At 43.3% G+C, this 16,187-nt stretch overlaps 11 protein-coding genes across 11 annotated transcripts; 6 read left to right on the top strand and 5 right to left on the bottom strand.

Moving 5' to 3' along the window:
• Nucleotides 1-718: 718 nt before the first annotated feature.
• On the top strand, nt 719-1,597 carry PHALS_03973 (uncharacterized protein; the record flags this gene model as incomplete). Its single annotated transcript, XM_024718272.1, has 1 exon — nt 719-1,597. The coding sequence occupies one exon, from the start codon at nt 719-721 to the stop codon at nt 1,595-1,597; it is 879 nt and encodes a 292-aa protein (XP_024583687.1).
• An 83-nt stretch (nt 1,598-1,680) lies between these two features.
• Nucleotides 1,681-2,244, top strand: PHALS_03974 (uncharacterized protein; the record flags this gene model as incomplete). Its single annotated transcript, XM_024718273.1, has 1 exon — nt 1,681-2,244. The coding sequence occupies one exon, from the start codon at nt 1,681-1,683 to the stop codon at nt 2,242-2,244; it is 564 nt and encodes a 187-aa protein (XP_024583688.1).
• Nucleotides 2,245-3,827: 1,583 nt separating this feature from the next.
• Nucleotides 3,828-5,024, bottom strand: PHALS_03975 (uncharacterized protein; the record flags this gene model as incomplete). The annotated part of the gene is made up of 4 exons (XM_024718274.1): nt 3,828-4,763; nt 4,831-4,847; nt 4,920-4,952; nt 5,021-5,024. The coding sequence occupies 4 exons, from the start codon at nt 5,022-5,024 to the stop codon at nt 3,828-3,830; spliced, it is 990 nt and encodes a 329-aa protein (XP_024583689.1).
• Nucleotides 5,023-5,665, top strand: PHALS_14977 (Uncharacterised protein family B354L). Its single transcript, XM_024718275.2, has one exon. The coding sequence runs from the start codon at nt 5,213-5,215 to the stop codon at nt 5,657-5,659; it is 447 nt and encodes a 148-aa protein (XP_024583690.1). The 5' UTR covers nt 5,023-5,212; the 3' UTR covers nt 5,660-5,665.
• Nucleotides 5,666-6,473: 808 nt separating this feature from the next.
• Nucleotides 6,474-7,349, top strand: PHALS_03976 (uncharacterized protein; the record flags this gene model as incomplete). The annotated part of the gene is made up of 1 exon (XM_024718276.1): nt 6,474-7,349. The coding sequence occupies one exon, from the start codon at nt 6,474-6,476 to the stop codon at nt 7,347-7,349; it is 876 nt and encodes a 291-aa protein (XP_024583691.1).
• Nucleotides 7,350-7,608: 259 nt separating this feature from the next.
• On the bottom strand, nt 7,609-8,953 carry PHALS_03977 (uncharacterized protein; the record flags this gene model as incomplete). The annotated part of the gene is made up of 5 exons (XM_024718277.1): nt 7,609-7,682; nt 7,746-7,775; nt 8,025-8,641; nt 8,714-8,724; nt 8,786-8,953. 5 exons carry the CDS (start codon nt 8,951-8,953, stop codon nt 7,609-7,611), a joined length of 900 nt encoding a protein of 299 aa, XP_024583692.1.
• A 985-nt stretch (nt 8,954-9,938) lies between these two features.
• On the top strand, nt 9,939-11,366 carry PHALS_03978 (inorganic phosphate; the record flags this gene model as incomplete). Its single annotated transcript, XM_024718278.1, has 1 exon — nt 9,939-11,366. The coding sequence occupies one exon, from the start codon at nt 9,939-9,941 to the stop codon at nt 11,364-11,366; it is 1,428 nt and encodes a 475-aa protein (XP_024583693.1).
• A 46-nt stretch (nt 11,367-11,412) lies between these two features.
• Nucleotides 11,413-13,020, bottom strand: PHALS_14980 (uncharacterized protein). The gene has a single exon (XM_036407154.1). It carries the CDS (start codon nt 11,978-11,980, stop codon nt 11,699-11,701), a length of 282 nt encoding a protein of 93 aa, XP_036263406.1. The 5' UTR covers nt 11,981-13,020; the 3' UTR covers nt 11,413-11,698.
• PHALS_03979 (uncharacterized protein) lies at nt 13,019-13,879 on the top strand (the record flags this gene model as incomplete). The annotated part of the gene is made up of 6 exons (XM_024718281.1): nt 13,019-13,047; nt 13,116-13,125; nt 13,376-13,507; nt 13,582-13,632; nt 13,689-13,745; nt 13,808-13,879. 6 exons carry the CDS (start codon nt 13,019-13,021, stop codon nt 13,877-13,879), a joined length of 351 nt encoding a protein of 116 aa, XP_024583695.1.
• Nucleotides 13,880-14,023: 144 nt separating this feature from the next.
• Nucleotides 14,024-15,205, bottom strand: PHALS_03980 (dna-binding 42 kda; the record flags this gene model as incomplete). The annotated part of the gene is made up of 1 exon (XM_024718282.1): nt 14,024-15,205. One exon carries the CDS (start codon nt 15,203-15,205, stop codon nt 14,024-14,026), a length of 1,182 nt encoding a protein of 393 aa, XP_024583696.1.
• An 11-nt stretch (nt 15,206-15,216) lies between these two features.
• PHALS_14979 (uncharacterized protein) lies at nt 15,217-16,163 on the bottom strand. The gene has a single exon (XM_036407155.1). It carries the CDS (start codon nt 15,687-15,689, stop codon nt 15,510-15,512), a length of 180 nt encoding a protein of 59 aa, XP_036263407.1. The 5' UTR covers nt 15,690-16,163; the 3' UTR covers nt 15,217-15,509.
• Nucleotides 16,164-16,187: the final 24 nt, after the last annotated feature.

The raw sequence follows: 16,187 nt of genomic DNA on the forward strand, positions 1-16,187 counted from the left end.
AAAGCGGAAAATTCACGATGTCGACAAGACTGTGGGCTATTCAAGTCTTTGTTGGGAAGATATCAAACCTATTTACAACTTCGACGATTTGGAAGCTTCTTTGACTTTCACAGCAGTCTTGGCTTTGGTAAGCAGAGATCTGAATATGGCAGGGTTAAGCAGCAACTTGATCAAGTACCAGTGCTTGGCTTCAACAGCGGTCGCTACGATATCAATCTGATTAAGAACGATCTCTTTGCAGTTATTGGCACGGACAACATTCAATCGGTTATCAAAAATCCTAGCTACGTGTGCATTGCGACATCGGACATGAAAATGCTCGATATTAGCAACTATGTACCCGCTGGTACAAGCTACATGCATTTCGTTCAGCACAAGTATGATTGGTTCCCACGTGTTTACAACACGGACGTGGCTAAGTTTGATCGTCGTACCCCTGGTCTATTCAAGGATGAATGGTCAGGTGATGCTATGGTCTCATTATCCTCGAAAAACTATATCTTCTATCTACCCGACGAATTGTACACGGTGAAGGTTTCCGCCAAGGGTGTGCAGCAGGGTCGGGGGCGCAACAACGATGTACTTAGTCCGAATGGATTTGAGTCTGTTGTGCGGGATCGTATCACACTCCAAGGTCTAAAAGAACGAAGGCTACCAAATATAACGTTTGATAGTATAAACTTCTACCACCTCCGACGACGAACGTAGTAAGTTTAGAATGCTGTGGATTGTTTCCAGAAACACGGAGATGCTAGAGTCAAATGGTCTAACCAAGAGCAATATACCAGTTTTCAAGGGTAAATATAAATCTGACAAAAGCTCATTAGAACAGTATGTTTGGGTCGGGAATGGATCCATTGATGTATTTGGAAAAGAATCAAATCTGAAGCACACAACTGCGCTGAAGAAGATCGATTGGCAATCCACACTTAGACAGTTTCTAAAGATGGTCGATGATAGGGGACTAGTACTAACTATGGTTGGAGCTGATGATATCGAGAAAGCTGTCAAGGACTACAAGCCTTATGGCGATGATGGAGAGCGTGAAGCCCGTCATGGTACGAAAACAGGTTTAAATGAAGATGAAAATATTGACGGAATTTTATCTATCCCTGACAGTGAAGCAAAGAAAATGTTATACGAGTACTACAAAAGCCTTTTTGATAACGAAGTCGTGATCCCATTTCGTCTTCACCCTGTTGCTGATTCTAAGACTGGAGTAAGAACTCACGATTCTTACTACTTTGGCGTACCAAGTAAGAAGAGAGTATTCAATTTTAGGAATAAGGACCATAAAACTGTTTCTGGAAATGCTTTGAGCGATCTGATGAATGTGATACGTTGGATGGATACATTCCTTGCGCTTTTAAGCGGGCTGGAAGATGCGTACAGTACTGCAAGTGATATTGAAGGTCCAGCAACTGAAGAGGAGAAGCAAATGATTAAAGATGTTAATGACAATCTCAAGATCATTCGCGAGGTCATCTTTAGCAATGCTGACGACATGAAGCAACAGAGTGAAGAGTTATATGAGGAAAGTGAATCAAGCTTCACGATGACGCTGAGCGCGCTTATCAAAGTTATGGCGAAGCCATGAAACGATTCGAATGAGCGAAAGAGGCCGTTAAAGGAAATAACTCAAAGACGGCAAGATCGGCTTTTAAGGCAGCTGCGTCAGCGATGAAAGCTACAAAGGCAGTATTTCAAGCTAAAGCTAAAAAGTACTCTAAATTAGCTCAGGAGGTTGCGGAGGAAGAGGGACGTGAACTAGCTGCGGACGACTTTGCACAGCGCAATCGTGGGAAGGGGCTTAAAGACCGTGGCTTGAGAGGAGCTGGTGTAGCGCCACTAGAAGGTGTTGTACGTCGTGGAAGAACCTACAATCTCAACGAGATTCAGGGCTTAGCTACTCCATCAGTGTATGTGTATCGTCAGCTTGGAAGCAGGTACATCCGTATTCCTGACCTTGATGCCAAAACACTAGTCATCGTACAACCGAATCGTCGAAAGTGCGGACCCAAGTGTCAAATCAGTGATCAGCTACAGGCAATGATCAGAACGCTCGTTTATAAGCAACATATCGATCAGCCAACGTATGATAAGCTCAGCATCGATGACAAGAAAATGTTCAAAGAGATCCTTGCAATCACTCACCTTCAGTATAGTTTCCACGATAAGCTTACTGATCCAATGGAGACCCTTCGTGCAGAGTATGACAAACTAAAAGTTGGAACCCGAGAATGACAACTCGAGCATTATCAAGCAGCTCAAGTCCCTCGCTGTGGATCTGTACAGCAATCGCCTTATCGATAATAAAGAATTCAAACAAATAATAACTCGACTACTATAAACGACGCAATCGTCATGTTCTTCTTCAACCCCCGCATTACTTCCAGTTCTGCTGGTAGCTATGGCGATAACGCCGATAACAATGTTGCTGAACTCAAAGCTATCATGAAGAACCTTATCATTCATGACAGACCTCAGAACTCAGGCAGCTGTATGGGTCTGATCTCGATAAGTCAATCAAAAAGGTAGATGCAACGACCCAGATAGAGGGTGGTCGTATGTGGGCTTACCAGCCGAAAAAAAAGACTAAGGCTGTAAAGACGTTCGCTCTCTAAGTCAAACCTTCCCGAACCAGCTTATTTCAATATTCTCGATAGACGGATATTTTTTATCGCTGATACTTACTTCAAGTATGGCAGACTCACCCTCTTTGTTCTGAGTAGGTAGAAACACAGAATCACCGAGGACTACGATTCGATCAGCTTGTAAGAGAGTACACCCGATGATTTGACTTAGCTCATCGGATGATAGATTGGTTTTCAATTCTTTACCTGGTCCGCAACCCATTGTATAGATTATCAGATATATTATCTACCAAGAATATCAAGCAAGCTTGGAGCCTTTGGTTCGGAGCTTGCGCCCCTTGCCTTCAGGCAATTCCATGGCGAGCATGGCGTCGTTAGAGCGCATTTTTGCGTTTAAGATGGCTGACCGTAAGCCACCAGGAGCCGCTACGTGGGCTCATCGTTGTGGCCAGATATGAGTACTGTCTCGATAGTGTCCATAACGAACTTCGCCAAAATTGACGTTCTTGTGGAGCTTACCATTGATGATGACGTCATCTGAGTATCTTTGTGTTTTTGATGACTCTTGCGGATATCAATGAGTTTCATTTTCCATATTGGCAAGACTATACTTTGGTTCATCACGATCCTTTTTGAGGGTCTCTATCTCACGCATTAGATATTGAATCATTTTCATGTTGTACGCTGCGATTCGGCTGTAATCGACATTGAGTTGAGTCTTGGCCGGCTCAAGCTCTAAATCACTCGATCAATCGGACATAGCTGAATGTTTATCTTCAGTCGTCGATCCGATGTCATAGCAAGGGCTGTAGCAGCTAAATAGCCGCTAAAAATACCTGCACATGCATATGTGATAGGTCCCAGGGCTGATTCTGTAATGCCGTTATCTGTTCACAGGCGATAAACTGTCGTACCACCAGCACCAAAAACAAAATTAGCAGTACCTCATACATGTAGAGGTGCAGATGGTGATGTAGTACCCACGCCTAATCGATTTGTAGTAGTTGAAATCATCGTAAATGAGTTGTTCGTCCCAAAGCGCAATTCGTTATTTGTGTAATTTCCAATCCATGTTGCATTTGATGAGGTAGCATTAAATCCAGTCAGAGTCATCATCCGCGTAAATGAACCATCGATGTAATCTATCCCTGAGCCAGTAATCGAAAAGTATTCATGTGTAGGCGTTGAATGGATACCGAGCTCGGTCAACGAGCCAACGCTTGTAATTGCCGCTTAATTACCATAAGTCAGATATCCATTCAGGCTCCCTGCAGCTGTAATATCGCCTGTCGAAGTCATTGATACGATATTTGTTATATTTCTCGACGCACCAATAACAAGAGCTTTGCTTGGCGAAGCAGTACCAGCAGTAGCTCCTAGCACGGGTAGATAGATTGATTGATAATCCATCAAGTCGATAATCGTGTGTATTGAGATATCCCAATGCAGCGACAGATCGATCGAATAACATGATATATTATTGACATTCGCGATGTTGCGAGTAGAGTCTAGTACTAACGCCTTAAAAGCAGTACCGGTACCAATGACGACATCAAGATAGTTAAGCTCAGTAGCTGATACGCTTGTCCCGCTAAGAATATTTAGATTTGCTGTTGTCCCCGTGAAACCGTTTAAAACATTTAACTGAGTAGCTGTTGCGGTCAGTGCTACACCTTTGAGTTGAAGCGTAGTTGGATTGATATTTAATATATTCGTAGCTGAGTTCGCGATGATTGTATCACACGCAAGAGAAGCAATATTGATCGCATTACGAGATGCGTCGAGCTTTTGTGCTTTTGATGCTTGACCAGTACCAATGGTAGTGATGCCCGAGACTAACGTGATATCCGCAATGGTGCCTGATCTATAGAGATTCGTACAGTTAAGAGTTCCACCCACGTCAAGCTTGTAGGTTGTAGTAGTCCCTCCTATCGAAACATTTCCAGTGCTCTCGCAAGTGATAACACGGGCTCCTGAAACCATGATCACTGTTTTAGTCGTTGCTGAGGTAGTTCGAATAAAGCATTCGCTTGTTGCAGCAGTTCCAGCCTTTAGTTGAATCGCTGCAGTAGCGGGCGATGTGTTCGCGTTGGATAGACTCAGAAGTGTTTCTGAAGTTCCAGTAGAGGTGGATACACCCAGAAGTATAATCTTGTTGATTCCAGTAATCTGTTAATTTAGAATCGAGGACAAGAGCTTTGCTTGCTAGAGCTGACCCCTCTGTGACACCAATTACGTATGCTGGTGGTGCTACTATAGAGGATCCACCCACGGTAAGGCTACTACAACTCAGAGCGCTGATGCCACTAATATCAGCATTAGTACCTGGAACAAGAGCGATACCTTGCGTGGCCGTTCCTGGCGTAATTTCTGTTATATAAGTCATTCGATAATCATACTTATCAAGATAAACCGTTTGTGCGTACTCATAGGTTAGATATCCGCTGGCATCTAACGTTAGATAGAATGCTGGGTTATAGATCGGTGATGCAAATATTGGCTTGGGATTGGAGAAACCTGAACTCATCGTGGTGCGAAGTGAAACTTCCACCCGGAGATCTTTGATCTCTGTCGTTTTTGGCTCGTGCTATATAGATCGAGTAACTAAAGACACGATCATGAGCTGTATTCCAGACTTTGGTGCTTCATTGCCAAAAAAGTTCAAGTCTGCTGTAATGGGTGACATCCCCGGTCTTGACATCAAAAAGCTGTTTAGAATGGTTGTCCTTGGTCCATCGTTCTGTGGAAAAAATAATCTGACGCTATTTATCCTTAAGCATTCTCCTCATGTGTTTGCTCATTTGACAATCATTGCAACAAATCCGCATCAGGAACTGTATAAATACCTTCGCGATAAGTTAGAAAATTTCACCACTTTTGCTGACCCCAATACTCCACCTAAAGTTGATCAAGTGCGCCATACACCAATGAGTTTAAATAACCCTGAGCTCGTTATAATTGATGACTACAGCAACGACAAGCTACTCCAGAAGAACATCTTCTCACATTACTATACTCGTGGCCGGCATTTTAAACTATCAGCGATCTTCTTAAGCCATATATAGCTATTTTGCTACCGATAAGATGATTAGGTTGAATTCCAAATATATAGCTATTCTCAAGGCTAACTCGAAACGTGATTTGTTAGAAATTTTAATATCAATGGAATTGACGACAAAAAAACGATGATTGCTTATAATAAAGCTACAGAAGGACGAAAAAAGGTCAGTGTCTTTTAATTGATTCCGTGAAGAGTCAGTTAAGGTACAACTTCAACCAAGAAATCAATCCGAATGAGCTATAAGATCTTGATAAAGCTTTGATTTGTCATGTCGCGCTTTGTGATATCGGGTATATGTCAAACCACATGGACATTCGATGCGTTGCGATGGTAAACGATGAATCTGATTTCTTACTCTATCTCTATTAGCTTCCCGATATTGTCGCTGATATTCATCAATTTCATCTTTATGTTTTTCACGGTACTCGTGCTGATATTCAGCCAGTTGCTGCACTGATCTGAACGCCCTTATCTTATTGACACATGCTGTGTTATCAGTAACTAGCTGTTCCAATCTTCTTAACTCGCTGTGAGTTGTGATATTATGTTGTGATACCATACTGATATTAAAGTGATCAATGCCTTGCTCTTTGAAATACTGATAGATTGATAGCGTTCTGTCTTCACCACTAACCCACCGTTCGTAATGATTTTTATGAGTTTTCCAACGCTGGCTCAGTGTTTGAGTTGTACTACCATGCTTTCATCTGTGTTAGTAATCTTATATACGCGTCCAATCCCAATCATATTATTATACTTAATCTTCTAAATATCAGGATGCATTAAAAATATTTTGACTGGATCAATATACAGCTTCAATGGTGAGCTTTCTGAAACTCGTTTCGACTAACCTCGTTCAGGATAACTACAACAGCACATGGAAACATTCGTTCCCTGGTTCAGCTGCTGACTTTTGTGATGTAGTTTGCGCGGTCCAGAGCATTAGCATGTACAACTCTGAGTACAACATTGACGCGATGCAATTCCAAAACACTACCTTCAAAGTTGAAGTTCCAACAGCGGCTACCACCTCAACTATCAGTATTACTCTTCTGGATGGTATCTATTCTTATGATGATATCAATCGTAGCATTCAGACGGCTCTTGTCAATGCTGGAGCGTATTTGATCGATCCAACTGGGAACAACGTATTTTATCTAAAGCTGAGTGAGAACAGTGTTTATTACGCGTGTCAGATCGACTTTTCACCTACGCCAACAACGTTGCCAACTGTGAGTGGTACTTGGACACGACCCGCTACTGGTCTCTACTCTGCTAGTGGTACTGGATTGCCTACTACAGCTCGTGTTCCTCGACTAATTATCGACAATGCTAAGTTTGGAAAGGTGGTTGGTCTGACTGTTGCTACTTACCCAGCTGCCTCAGCTACAGTTGCAAGCGCTCAGCTATCCAATATCATCCCACAGATTCATCCTACCAGCTCATACATCGTTCGTTGTGATTTGATCAAAAATGAGTATGTTGCATCAGGTGATATTGTCAAAACATTCGATAGAGGTGATTCTGAAATTGGTAAGCTGATATCATACAAACCAAGTCAGTATGCGTGGATGAACTGTCATAACGGTTCTCGCTCTACAATTACAATCAGTATCTATAACCAAAACGATAAGAAGGTGATCTTTCGCGATACCTCAGTATCGATCATGCTGCTGCTTCGACCAAAAAAATGAGTTAGCTAATGCTTGTGATTGGTTTGCTAACCAGTTCTGATGGTTTTTGTTCTATCATGGCGTGGATTTCAATGCCCCTTGTTCCAGCTTTCACCACATTCACACGCAAATGATTTGGATTTCTTAACTTTAATGAAATTTTTGTTCTTTTCACGATATGCTCGTGTGCGTTGAGCAATCAATTTTTTATTTGCTGCTGCGTATTCTTTAACTTTAGCACGTCTATTTTCACGGTCTTTAGCATAAGCTGCTTTGTCCGTCATTTCTTAATGGCAAATGGAAGATTCTTGTTGCATGCCTTAAGCTTCTTAATCCATAACGTTTCGTAAGCCTCTAAATGAACGCGGTCAATTACATCATATTCCTTGATAAGAAAGCATTTAAACTGATCCAAACCATGATCTCGCATATGAGGATAAATCATAGCTGCACATGGTCGATTGTGATTAAGCCACTTTGCAAATACATTCTTATGCTGCGCCCATCGTGGTTAAATGTGCTGCCTACATAGCATAAGTCAGATTGAATATGTTGAATACGGTAAATATACCCGGATGTTTATATAATATTACTATATTTATCAGAATTGGATGGTATTTTGTATCTCTTCAAACTCCCACCAGATTCACGCATAGCTCGAATCTTAGCCATGCGAGCCCTTTACAAACTTCTTACCCTTGGGCTTAGCAACGCCAACGCTATATCGACGACGTACCTCACCTCGAATAGACTTAATTAGATCCTCATGCTCAGGCCTAGTAGCCTTAAATAGTAGGTACTTCTCACCTGAATCAACTACATCAGTTAGAATACCCTTACGTTTCGCATATGATAGCGCTCGCTTTGCTCCTTTCTTGACGTCAGTCATAGTTAGTCGTCCTCCTTCCTTATCACCCGCGTCATCATAAACACCGATACCGCTCATTGAACGGATTGCTGCTCTTGCTGGGATAGCACCCTGGGGAGCTCCGAGTGCGGTCGCAATGGCTGGTACAGCTGCATCAGCTGCGCGAGACAACAGACCTGAATCTTTAGCAAACTTGAAGGCTGATTTGATACCACCCCATACCTTGGACCAGATCGATCCACCTTGAGCCTGCTTGTATCCTTTCTTGATTTCATGCTTGGTGATGTCAAGACGCACACCGCGACCTGCCTTGCGAGCCTTGAGTGCCTTCTCATAGGATGCAGGGTGAAGATGTATGACAGATCCACTACCCTTGAGTTGGTCAGCTGTAAGTCTAAGCTTACCAGTCTTGAAAGCTTTTCTTAGCTTTGGAGCTGGTACGTCGCTTGAAATACTTTCCACTCAGGTTGATGACAGCGCGCTGGCTGAGAGTCAGACGACAACGACATCCAAAGACAACGCAAAGTACTAGACATCCATACATTTTACCAAAAAACTGTATCAAACTGCGATAGATGACATACTTTACCTCATAAAGCATGGTCCATAGCAATGTCATAGCTTCTAATACAATCTTCAAATACGATGAGTAAACGTGTCCAGTCAAGTGGCCGCCAGCCCCCTGTCGTAGGTTCTCTCCAAATTTTTGGCCGATCTCAAAGATACGCAGATGCATAAACACTTCATCTAGCGCCATATCAAAAGGAAGTCTCCGTCTCTGTTAAATGTGCATACTCTCAAAGCATAAAGTCGGTTTTTGTGGATTTGTGATAATACGGCTGAACAGACAAGGAGGACAGAACAAACATTACAAAGATTTATGTTACTTATGTTTAGGGCTATCATTATGGTGCATATGAAGTCACTTTACGGTGAATCAGTCTACGTGAGAAATTCAGCCGTTCTACCATAAATCGCAAATCAAGCTGCCAAGCATATATGTTGTTGCAAACACAATTCGTAACCATCAACAGGAGGGTGTCCATATATGAACATATTGTGATTTCTGAGGTGTTCCGACCCGCTCGGAATGTTTGCGTCTAGGATGTGGAGTCTCTTATTCTACACTTTGATCCTTTATATCCGGTGCATGTCGGCCTTGTTGCTTTGTGGGTTCTTCGTCCCTTTTTCCGCAGTGCTAGCGTATAGACCTTTTACGAAGAACAAGGACGTAGTAAACTTCCACTTCTATATGCCCCACGCTCTCGATGTTGTTGACCTGGCCGGATAATCTTGAGGACCAAAAAAGTACAAAGGCTTGTCGGCGCTGCTGCGCTATATTACACGGACAAGTCGCAATGTTTGCCTGCAATAACGATCCTGTTTAAGTATCGATGTATTTCCAAAGGTCGTACGAGTTCATCAGGCTTCTAGCACATTGTAATTGTATCTTGTCAACAATCTTATTCTATTCATGAATTCATTTTCTGGCTATAAGAAGTCGCTTTTAGATTCGTATCGAGAAAGTTAGTATAAACACCAAGAAGTAAGCGACATATGAATCTCTGAATGATCTGCATGTGTATCACCCCTACGTGGTACTATCCAGTCTATCCAAACATACTGGTGGACCATCTCACGACGGATTCTTACAACATGTTCAAATGAAGCAGTTATTGTCGTGCCACTTGCATCATTTTTAAAATTACTTCAGTCTCCTAAGGGACAGTCAAGCATTGAAGATGAACAAGTTCCTAGTACGTGGTCTCGGCTTCTTTAACGATGCGTACGACCTATTTGTGATGAATATTGTCAACGTCGTGCTCACCGAGCAGTATGGCAAGGACGTATACACGTCCAGTATGAAATCGTGGGTATCTGCTGGGGCACTTATTGGTGCCGTCGTCGGTCAGCTTCTCTTCGGATTCCTTGGTGACGTCTTTGGTCGTCGTGTTAATATGATCGCAACGTGTGCCTTGCTTATAATTGGCGGAACCCTTTGTACCGTCGCCTATGGAGGTACCGACAGGGGAACTTTATGGTTTCTCGTTGTTGCTCGCTTTATCCTTGGCATAGGAATTGGTGGAGAGTACCCGCTTGCTGCCTCGTCAACGGCTGAAGACGCGACTTCCGTTGCCAATCGCAATCAACGAGTTGCCCTCACCTTCTCGTTGCAAGGAGTCGGCTCATTAACTGCTGCCATTCTAGGCAATCTCATCATCCAGGCTCTTGCTGATGGTGAGAAGAACGAGAACCCTGATTCCCGTCTTGAGACTGTGTGGCGTTTACTGTTCGGAATCGGTGTGATCCCAGCTATCGTGGTGTGCTATTGGCGAGTTACAGCAGAGGAGACGGACGCGTACAAGGCTATTGAGGAGCGTCGTAATGCTGCTACGATAATTGACCCTTTGGCTTCGCGAGCACGTATTTTGTTCATCATTCGCCACTATGGTGTGAGTCTTTTGGGTACGGCTGGCACGTGGTTTCTGTTTGATATTGTGTTTTATGCCCAAAATCTTTTTTCGGCTAGTATTCTCTCTGTTGTTGGAGTTGAAAATGCCTCGCTTCAAGTCGTATCTGCAGAAAATGCTTTTGTCGCCCTAATGGCTCTTCCCGGCTACTTTGTCGCTGTGTACTTTATCAATCGCCTCGGTCGCAAGATAATCCAGTTGCAAGGTTTTGCTGTTATGACTGTGCTCTTCCTTGTGCTTGCCATCTTTTGGGAGAACATTAAAAAGAAAGCGGTGCTTTTTATCATTCTTTACGGTCTAGCTCTCTTTTTCTCCAACTTTGGTCCCAACATGTCAACATTTGTCATGCCTACAGAAATGTTTCCCACACCAATCCGTTCAACGTGTCACGGTGTGTCGGCTGCGGCTGGTAAGGCTGGTGCTGCTATCGGTACATTTGGCTTTTCAATTTGGGTCGAGAATGACAGCTTTGGTTACGATGGCGCTTTCTACACGTTTGCTGCCATCACACTCGTGTCGATCCCTCTTACCTGGTTCTGCCTGTTTGACAATGAAAAGGGATTTGAAGACATGGACGCTGAGTTTTACAAAAGGGTATACGCATCGACTGATATCACGCGAGCTTCGTTCAGCTCAGTTGGAAAGGGAACTGACGTTGAAAAGGACGGTGCGTATAAGAACATCCACACCCCTCAATAGATACTTTTGTATAATCTACCTAAACGTGAAGTGAAATAAAACATTTATCGATATCTCGAGTTTTCGTGTATTGATCATTACTAATGTTAGCAGGGAATACAGGCGCGTTCAGTTTGTAAAACTTTGGTACCAGATAAAGAGTGAGACTCAGCTCTGCTGACAGCTGCATCAAATGTATATAGCTGCAAATCGCGTGACAGGCACGAATACTGATTTCGCCTCTAATTGTCATAATGCCCTCCGTATCGATGCAAGGTTGTTAACGAAAGCAATCATGACCAGCGCTGTAGTATCCTATAAAAAAATCACGTCGCACGGTCATCCTTGTAGTCTTACCACGCAGCTATTATCGGTGCGGACACGCAAACCCATTTACCAGCATTGCTTGATTCGATTGACTCGTCCAAACAACCAACCATCAAATTTGAATACATCAAAATTGTGCGTGATGACTGAGTCATGCCACCCTTTGATACGTTGTTATCGAGGCCGTGGCGCAGAGAGTACATGTGCATTTGTGGCTGACCGATTGACAACCGTTCAATAGCAAATTGCAGTTCAGAGTCACTAGCTCTTTCAGTACACACAAGCTCTGCATCACTTTTGATAATCATGATTATGTTTGATAATCAATAAGAACGCGCACACTTCCAACATTGACGGATTGATAGGCACGCCATGCAGGACAAGGTGCGCAGTTTGTACACAAAACAAACTGTGACGTTTCCATTCACCGGTAACCGACGCGAGGAACGAAAATATCATCAAATAGACGATCGGCTGCAATCGGGGGCGCTGCTGAATGCTTCATAGATATCAATTTAATGACAAGCTTGTGATGTCGATTGAAATATGCTCATCTGACATTTTACCTCAAACATGTGTTCGGGCCAGTGCGGTGTTAGATCCGACATGCAACGTGGTTGTGGTTTGGTAAGCTTGCTCAGATCCGATCACGGAATTCACCCGCAAGTCATCACATAGGTGGCCGCATGGCGAAGTGATTGTTCAGTATCAAATGCTTATGATTTCGAAGCGTATGGATATTCGGACGAGGTATTCGAGGTAAGGTGACGCTAGACGATTGTGCGACTTGGCAGCTCGCTTGCATCATTAAGAGACTCTTCGTTCTCGTAAGTTCAAACCATAGTGTGTCATGGTGGATCGTTCCCAACAAATAATCATCAAACTCTTGAGGCAGCAGCATGTAGCAGACTGGGCACTAAGTCGTAGTGCACCCAGAACCATTCCCATAAGTATTGCTGTTCGGGATGAAAGTATAAATTGTATCAGCAGGCAACGGGAGTCTTGCTACATCAAAGTCCGACGGCCGACGGACTCTATTTGATCTTAATGAAGAAGTAGTCAAAACACAAAACCTTTGCGGAAAATTGTCAGGCGATTCATCGTTAATTCATGTACGACGTTTCCTCGCTCCTCGACCTCGCGGTACCTCAGGTACAGAGAGTATTTACTCAGATATAGCTTGGCAGATGTTGAAGAAGTACAGCATTGGAAGCTGTTCTACCGTTGTCTAAGTGTCAGCTGCAATTCTTGAAAACGCTGAGGACCAGACCAAATGTACTTTGTTGATGAATGGAAAAGCTCGAGGCCCTACAGAAGCAGCGAACAACACCCTTTCAGTCATAAACATGTTCTCTGAGCTTGGCGATAGCCACAGGTGGGCATGTGAAAAAGGTTGTATTCCCATTGCCTTTCAGTTAATGCAGATTATCACACATGACTTAGCACCAGCGTAGTGCTCTTTATTTTGATCTGAGCTAGTGGAAGAATTTAGATGAGTCTCGTGACGTTCAAACGATGTGAAACAGCGCGTCACTCAACTTTGCAAAGATCTAGCCCAACGCGTTCTTTATTCTTCCTTGCCGATCGCCAATTGCTACTGACTGAATCACTCGGTGGTCGTGAATGTAGGAATTAGCACGGCAGGCTCATTTGCAGTTCCGATTGCAGTACAGCAATGGTTCCTCTTTTGCGTTGATAAAAAGCAAGAGCCTAACAAATCGCACACTGCTCCTCAAATCCTCGAGCAGCGAATTGCAAATCAGCTTATCAACTGGACCACATCATATCGTGATCGATTCGGCAATGGCTGTGTCAATGTCATTAGTTCAATTGAGGTACTGATCGACAATGTTGGTGTCGCCACAGACGCTAGCTTGTTGATGCCACACTTTCTTTGTATATCGATCAGTTTGCTAAAGTTGACAACACGATTGAAGGGAAGCAAGGCAAGTCAGAACGGGTAAGGCCTAAGAAAAGGATGCTTTGGTCATTGTCATTAACATTTGCAATTTATAGCTACGTCTTAGGTCTCATTACGCGAGACTAAGAACCCATCGATTTAGAACTCTTGGAGTAGGTCACGTTTGAACAGCGGGTGTCCAAATCCTCAAATTTATTAACTGTTGCTGGTGAAGCCGTGTTGGCCATTACATAGGACTCGCATGAAACTGTGCAGAAGTAACACAGAAATGATCATTCTGAGCTAAACATTCTTTTCTCTACCCCTGCTCTTAAACAAAAGCCTATGTAACGACAGTACTTTGTCCTTCGTAGCTTGCAAGTTGAGACAAAAGAAGGAATCAACGCTAAGCCTTTCCATGATACTGTAACTTCACAGCATCAGGATGATCTTAAGCTGCCGGCTTTTTCTTCTTCTTTTTGTTCTTCTTTTTCAACGAAGTTGCAAGAATCTTAGCCGTCTCTTCATCTACTTTCTTGTCCGTGTGAACCTTGTCACTTGGAAAATCAAGCCCCGTAATTTTGGTGGTACCATTGGGTAGTAATAACACCGTAATTTTAAAGTGAGCCACCTTGTCCCCTGAACGGCCTTCCAAGATTGGATAAGCCTGCAACAAATCGTGTTTAACGCACTCCACAACACCCATACGGGCCTGACTCTCATCATCAAAAGCACGGATGGTAAAGGGTAAAGTTGGAAATTTGGAATTAATCTCCTTAAACACGTAGCGAGAAGTCTTCATCTTGAGACGGTATTGTTTGTCCACCTGACGTTTGAAAACCGTGGTACGACGCTCACTTGTGACTGGTTTATCACTGCCGGTGGTATAACACACATCAATAGTGTAAACTTCATTGGGTTCAAACGTAACTTTTGGAGTGCGATTTTCAATGTCCATCTTTTGAGCAATCATTTTGTTTCCATCAATGACAAACCGTTTTAATTGATGCATGAGCGTTCCTTGTAGACTCTTCACACCGTACGACTGCTCCAACTTTGCAAGTGCCTCTGTGACTTGCAAATTTGTGTTGCCAGGCTTAATAAGACGTGAACATAGCTCGACAGCATCATGAGCACATTTGAAGACATCAGCTTCAACCCCATTAAGTTCCGGAAACTCGGCTTCAGCAGCTGATCCCTCCATTGGAACAATAGCTGTGTGAGCTACAACAGCAATATAGCCATCAATATGGCATCCAAGATCAATCTTAACCCAATCGCCAGCCTTGACGGTCATTGATTCTTTTGCTAATGGAGAAAAGTGACATAAGATTTCATTTACCGAAATACACGTCGGAAATGCCAATCCTTTGTCCACTTTTTTGCTTTTAAATATTGCAGCACAGCGAATTTTAACAATATGGTCCCCAAATTCGCACACTTTCACAAGGTCTGCACCCGCTACTAGTTGCGATAGAACACCCTGCAAAGCAGACTGTGCAATCTCAGCCGCTAGTTTGTACTTAGTCACAACATCCGAGTTGCTACAATCTTCCACCTCTTGAGCAGGCGTTTGTACCTCCTCCTCAACATCACTCACGTCGCTTACACTGTGCTCGTCGTCTGAAGGCATGATCGAAACTCTATTGCTTTTTTAGGATCACGAGCCGATGAGTGAGGGAGGGGGAGGATTGCAGCCACTAATTTGATGGTATTGACCATTGTGGTCAACATCACATTCCTTATATACAACATCAACCGGTGAAATAGCATGCTCACCAAGTCCCCTGAACGAGCAATTTCGTTTGATTCACACCTAGAGCGAAAAGATGGAGAAAGTGATGCCCAACTCATTGGGTTGGTACATCTTAGAGGGGTACCCTTGGTGGCCTGTCTACATCTGTGACGTGTTTAAGCTCCGTCCAAACTTACATATCCTAGGAAGTGGCCACCGGAGCATTCTCAAGAAAGCACGAGACTTTCCCAGCGACTTTGTTGTTGTCTATTACTTTGGCTCGCATAATTTGTATGTATACACTCCAGTGTGAAAGGGCATGATACCAATAACAACTAACTGGTACTGTATCTAGTTCACTTGTGGTGCTCAAAAAAGGCATTTTGCGGCCATGGAATTGTTCTCAAAAAGATCAGTTTCTTAAGGGCCATCCACAGCATTTGATGAAAAAGAAGGGAACGATGGACGAACTGGAATTTGCTCTACATGAAGTTGAAGAGTATCTTTCTCAGCCTGAAGACATACGTATACCACCTCATATGGTACCATCTGATCTTGACCCAACGTTGGAACCACCGCCACCAGAACTTGTGCCACAAGAAATCGATGTGGATGAGGATGATGAAAGAATGGACGAGGAGAATGAAGAGATGGAAGATGTATTGGAAGAAGAAGAAAAAGTCAAGAAGAAAAAGAAAGAGAAGAAGAAAGAAAAGAAGAAAAAGGAGAAGGAGAAGAAAGAGAAGAAGGACGATAGGAAGCGTAAGAGCGACGTGGCAGTCCGGAAAACATCACCGAAAGTGGCGAAAACCGCCAAAACAAATGTAAAAAGTCAAAAGCCTGAAGTGCAGAAGGAGATTCGAGATGAAAAGAAAGAGAT

This window comes from Plasmopara halstedii (assembly GCF_900000015.1).
Source record: "Plasmopara halstedii genome assembly, contig: Scaffold_2472, whole genome shotgun sequence".
NCBI classification, from domain to species: domain Eukaryota; phylum Oomycota; class Peronosporomycetes; order Peronosporales; family Peronosporaceae; genus Plasmopara; species Plasmopara halstedii.

Bases quoted from the DNA above. Each gene is read 5' to 3' on its own strand.
- PHALS_14980 (XM_036407154.1), bottom strand. From the start codon at position 11,980: ATGATTATCAAAAGTGATGCAGAGCTTGTGTGTACTGAAAGAGCTAGT.
- PHALS_14979 (XM_036407155.1), bottom strand. From the start codon at position 15,689: ATGCCTTTTTTGAGCACCACAAGTGAACTAGATACAGTACCAGTTAGT.
- PHALS_14977 (XM_024718275.2), top strand. From the start codon at position 5,213: ATGAGCTGTATTCCAGACTTTGGTGCTTCATTGCCAAAAAAGTTCAAG.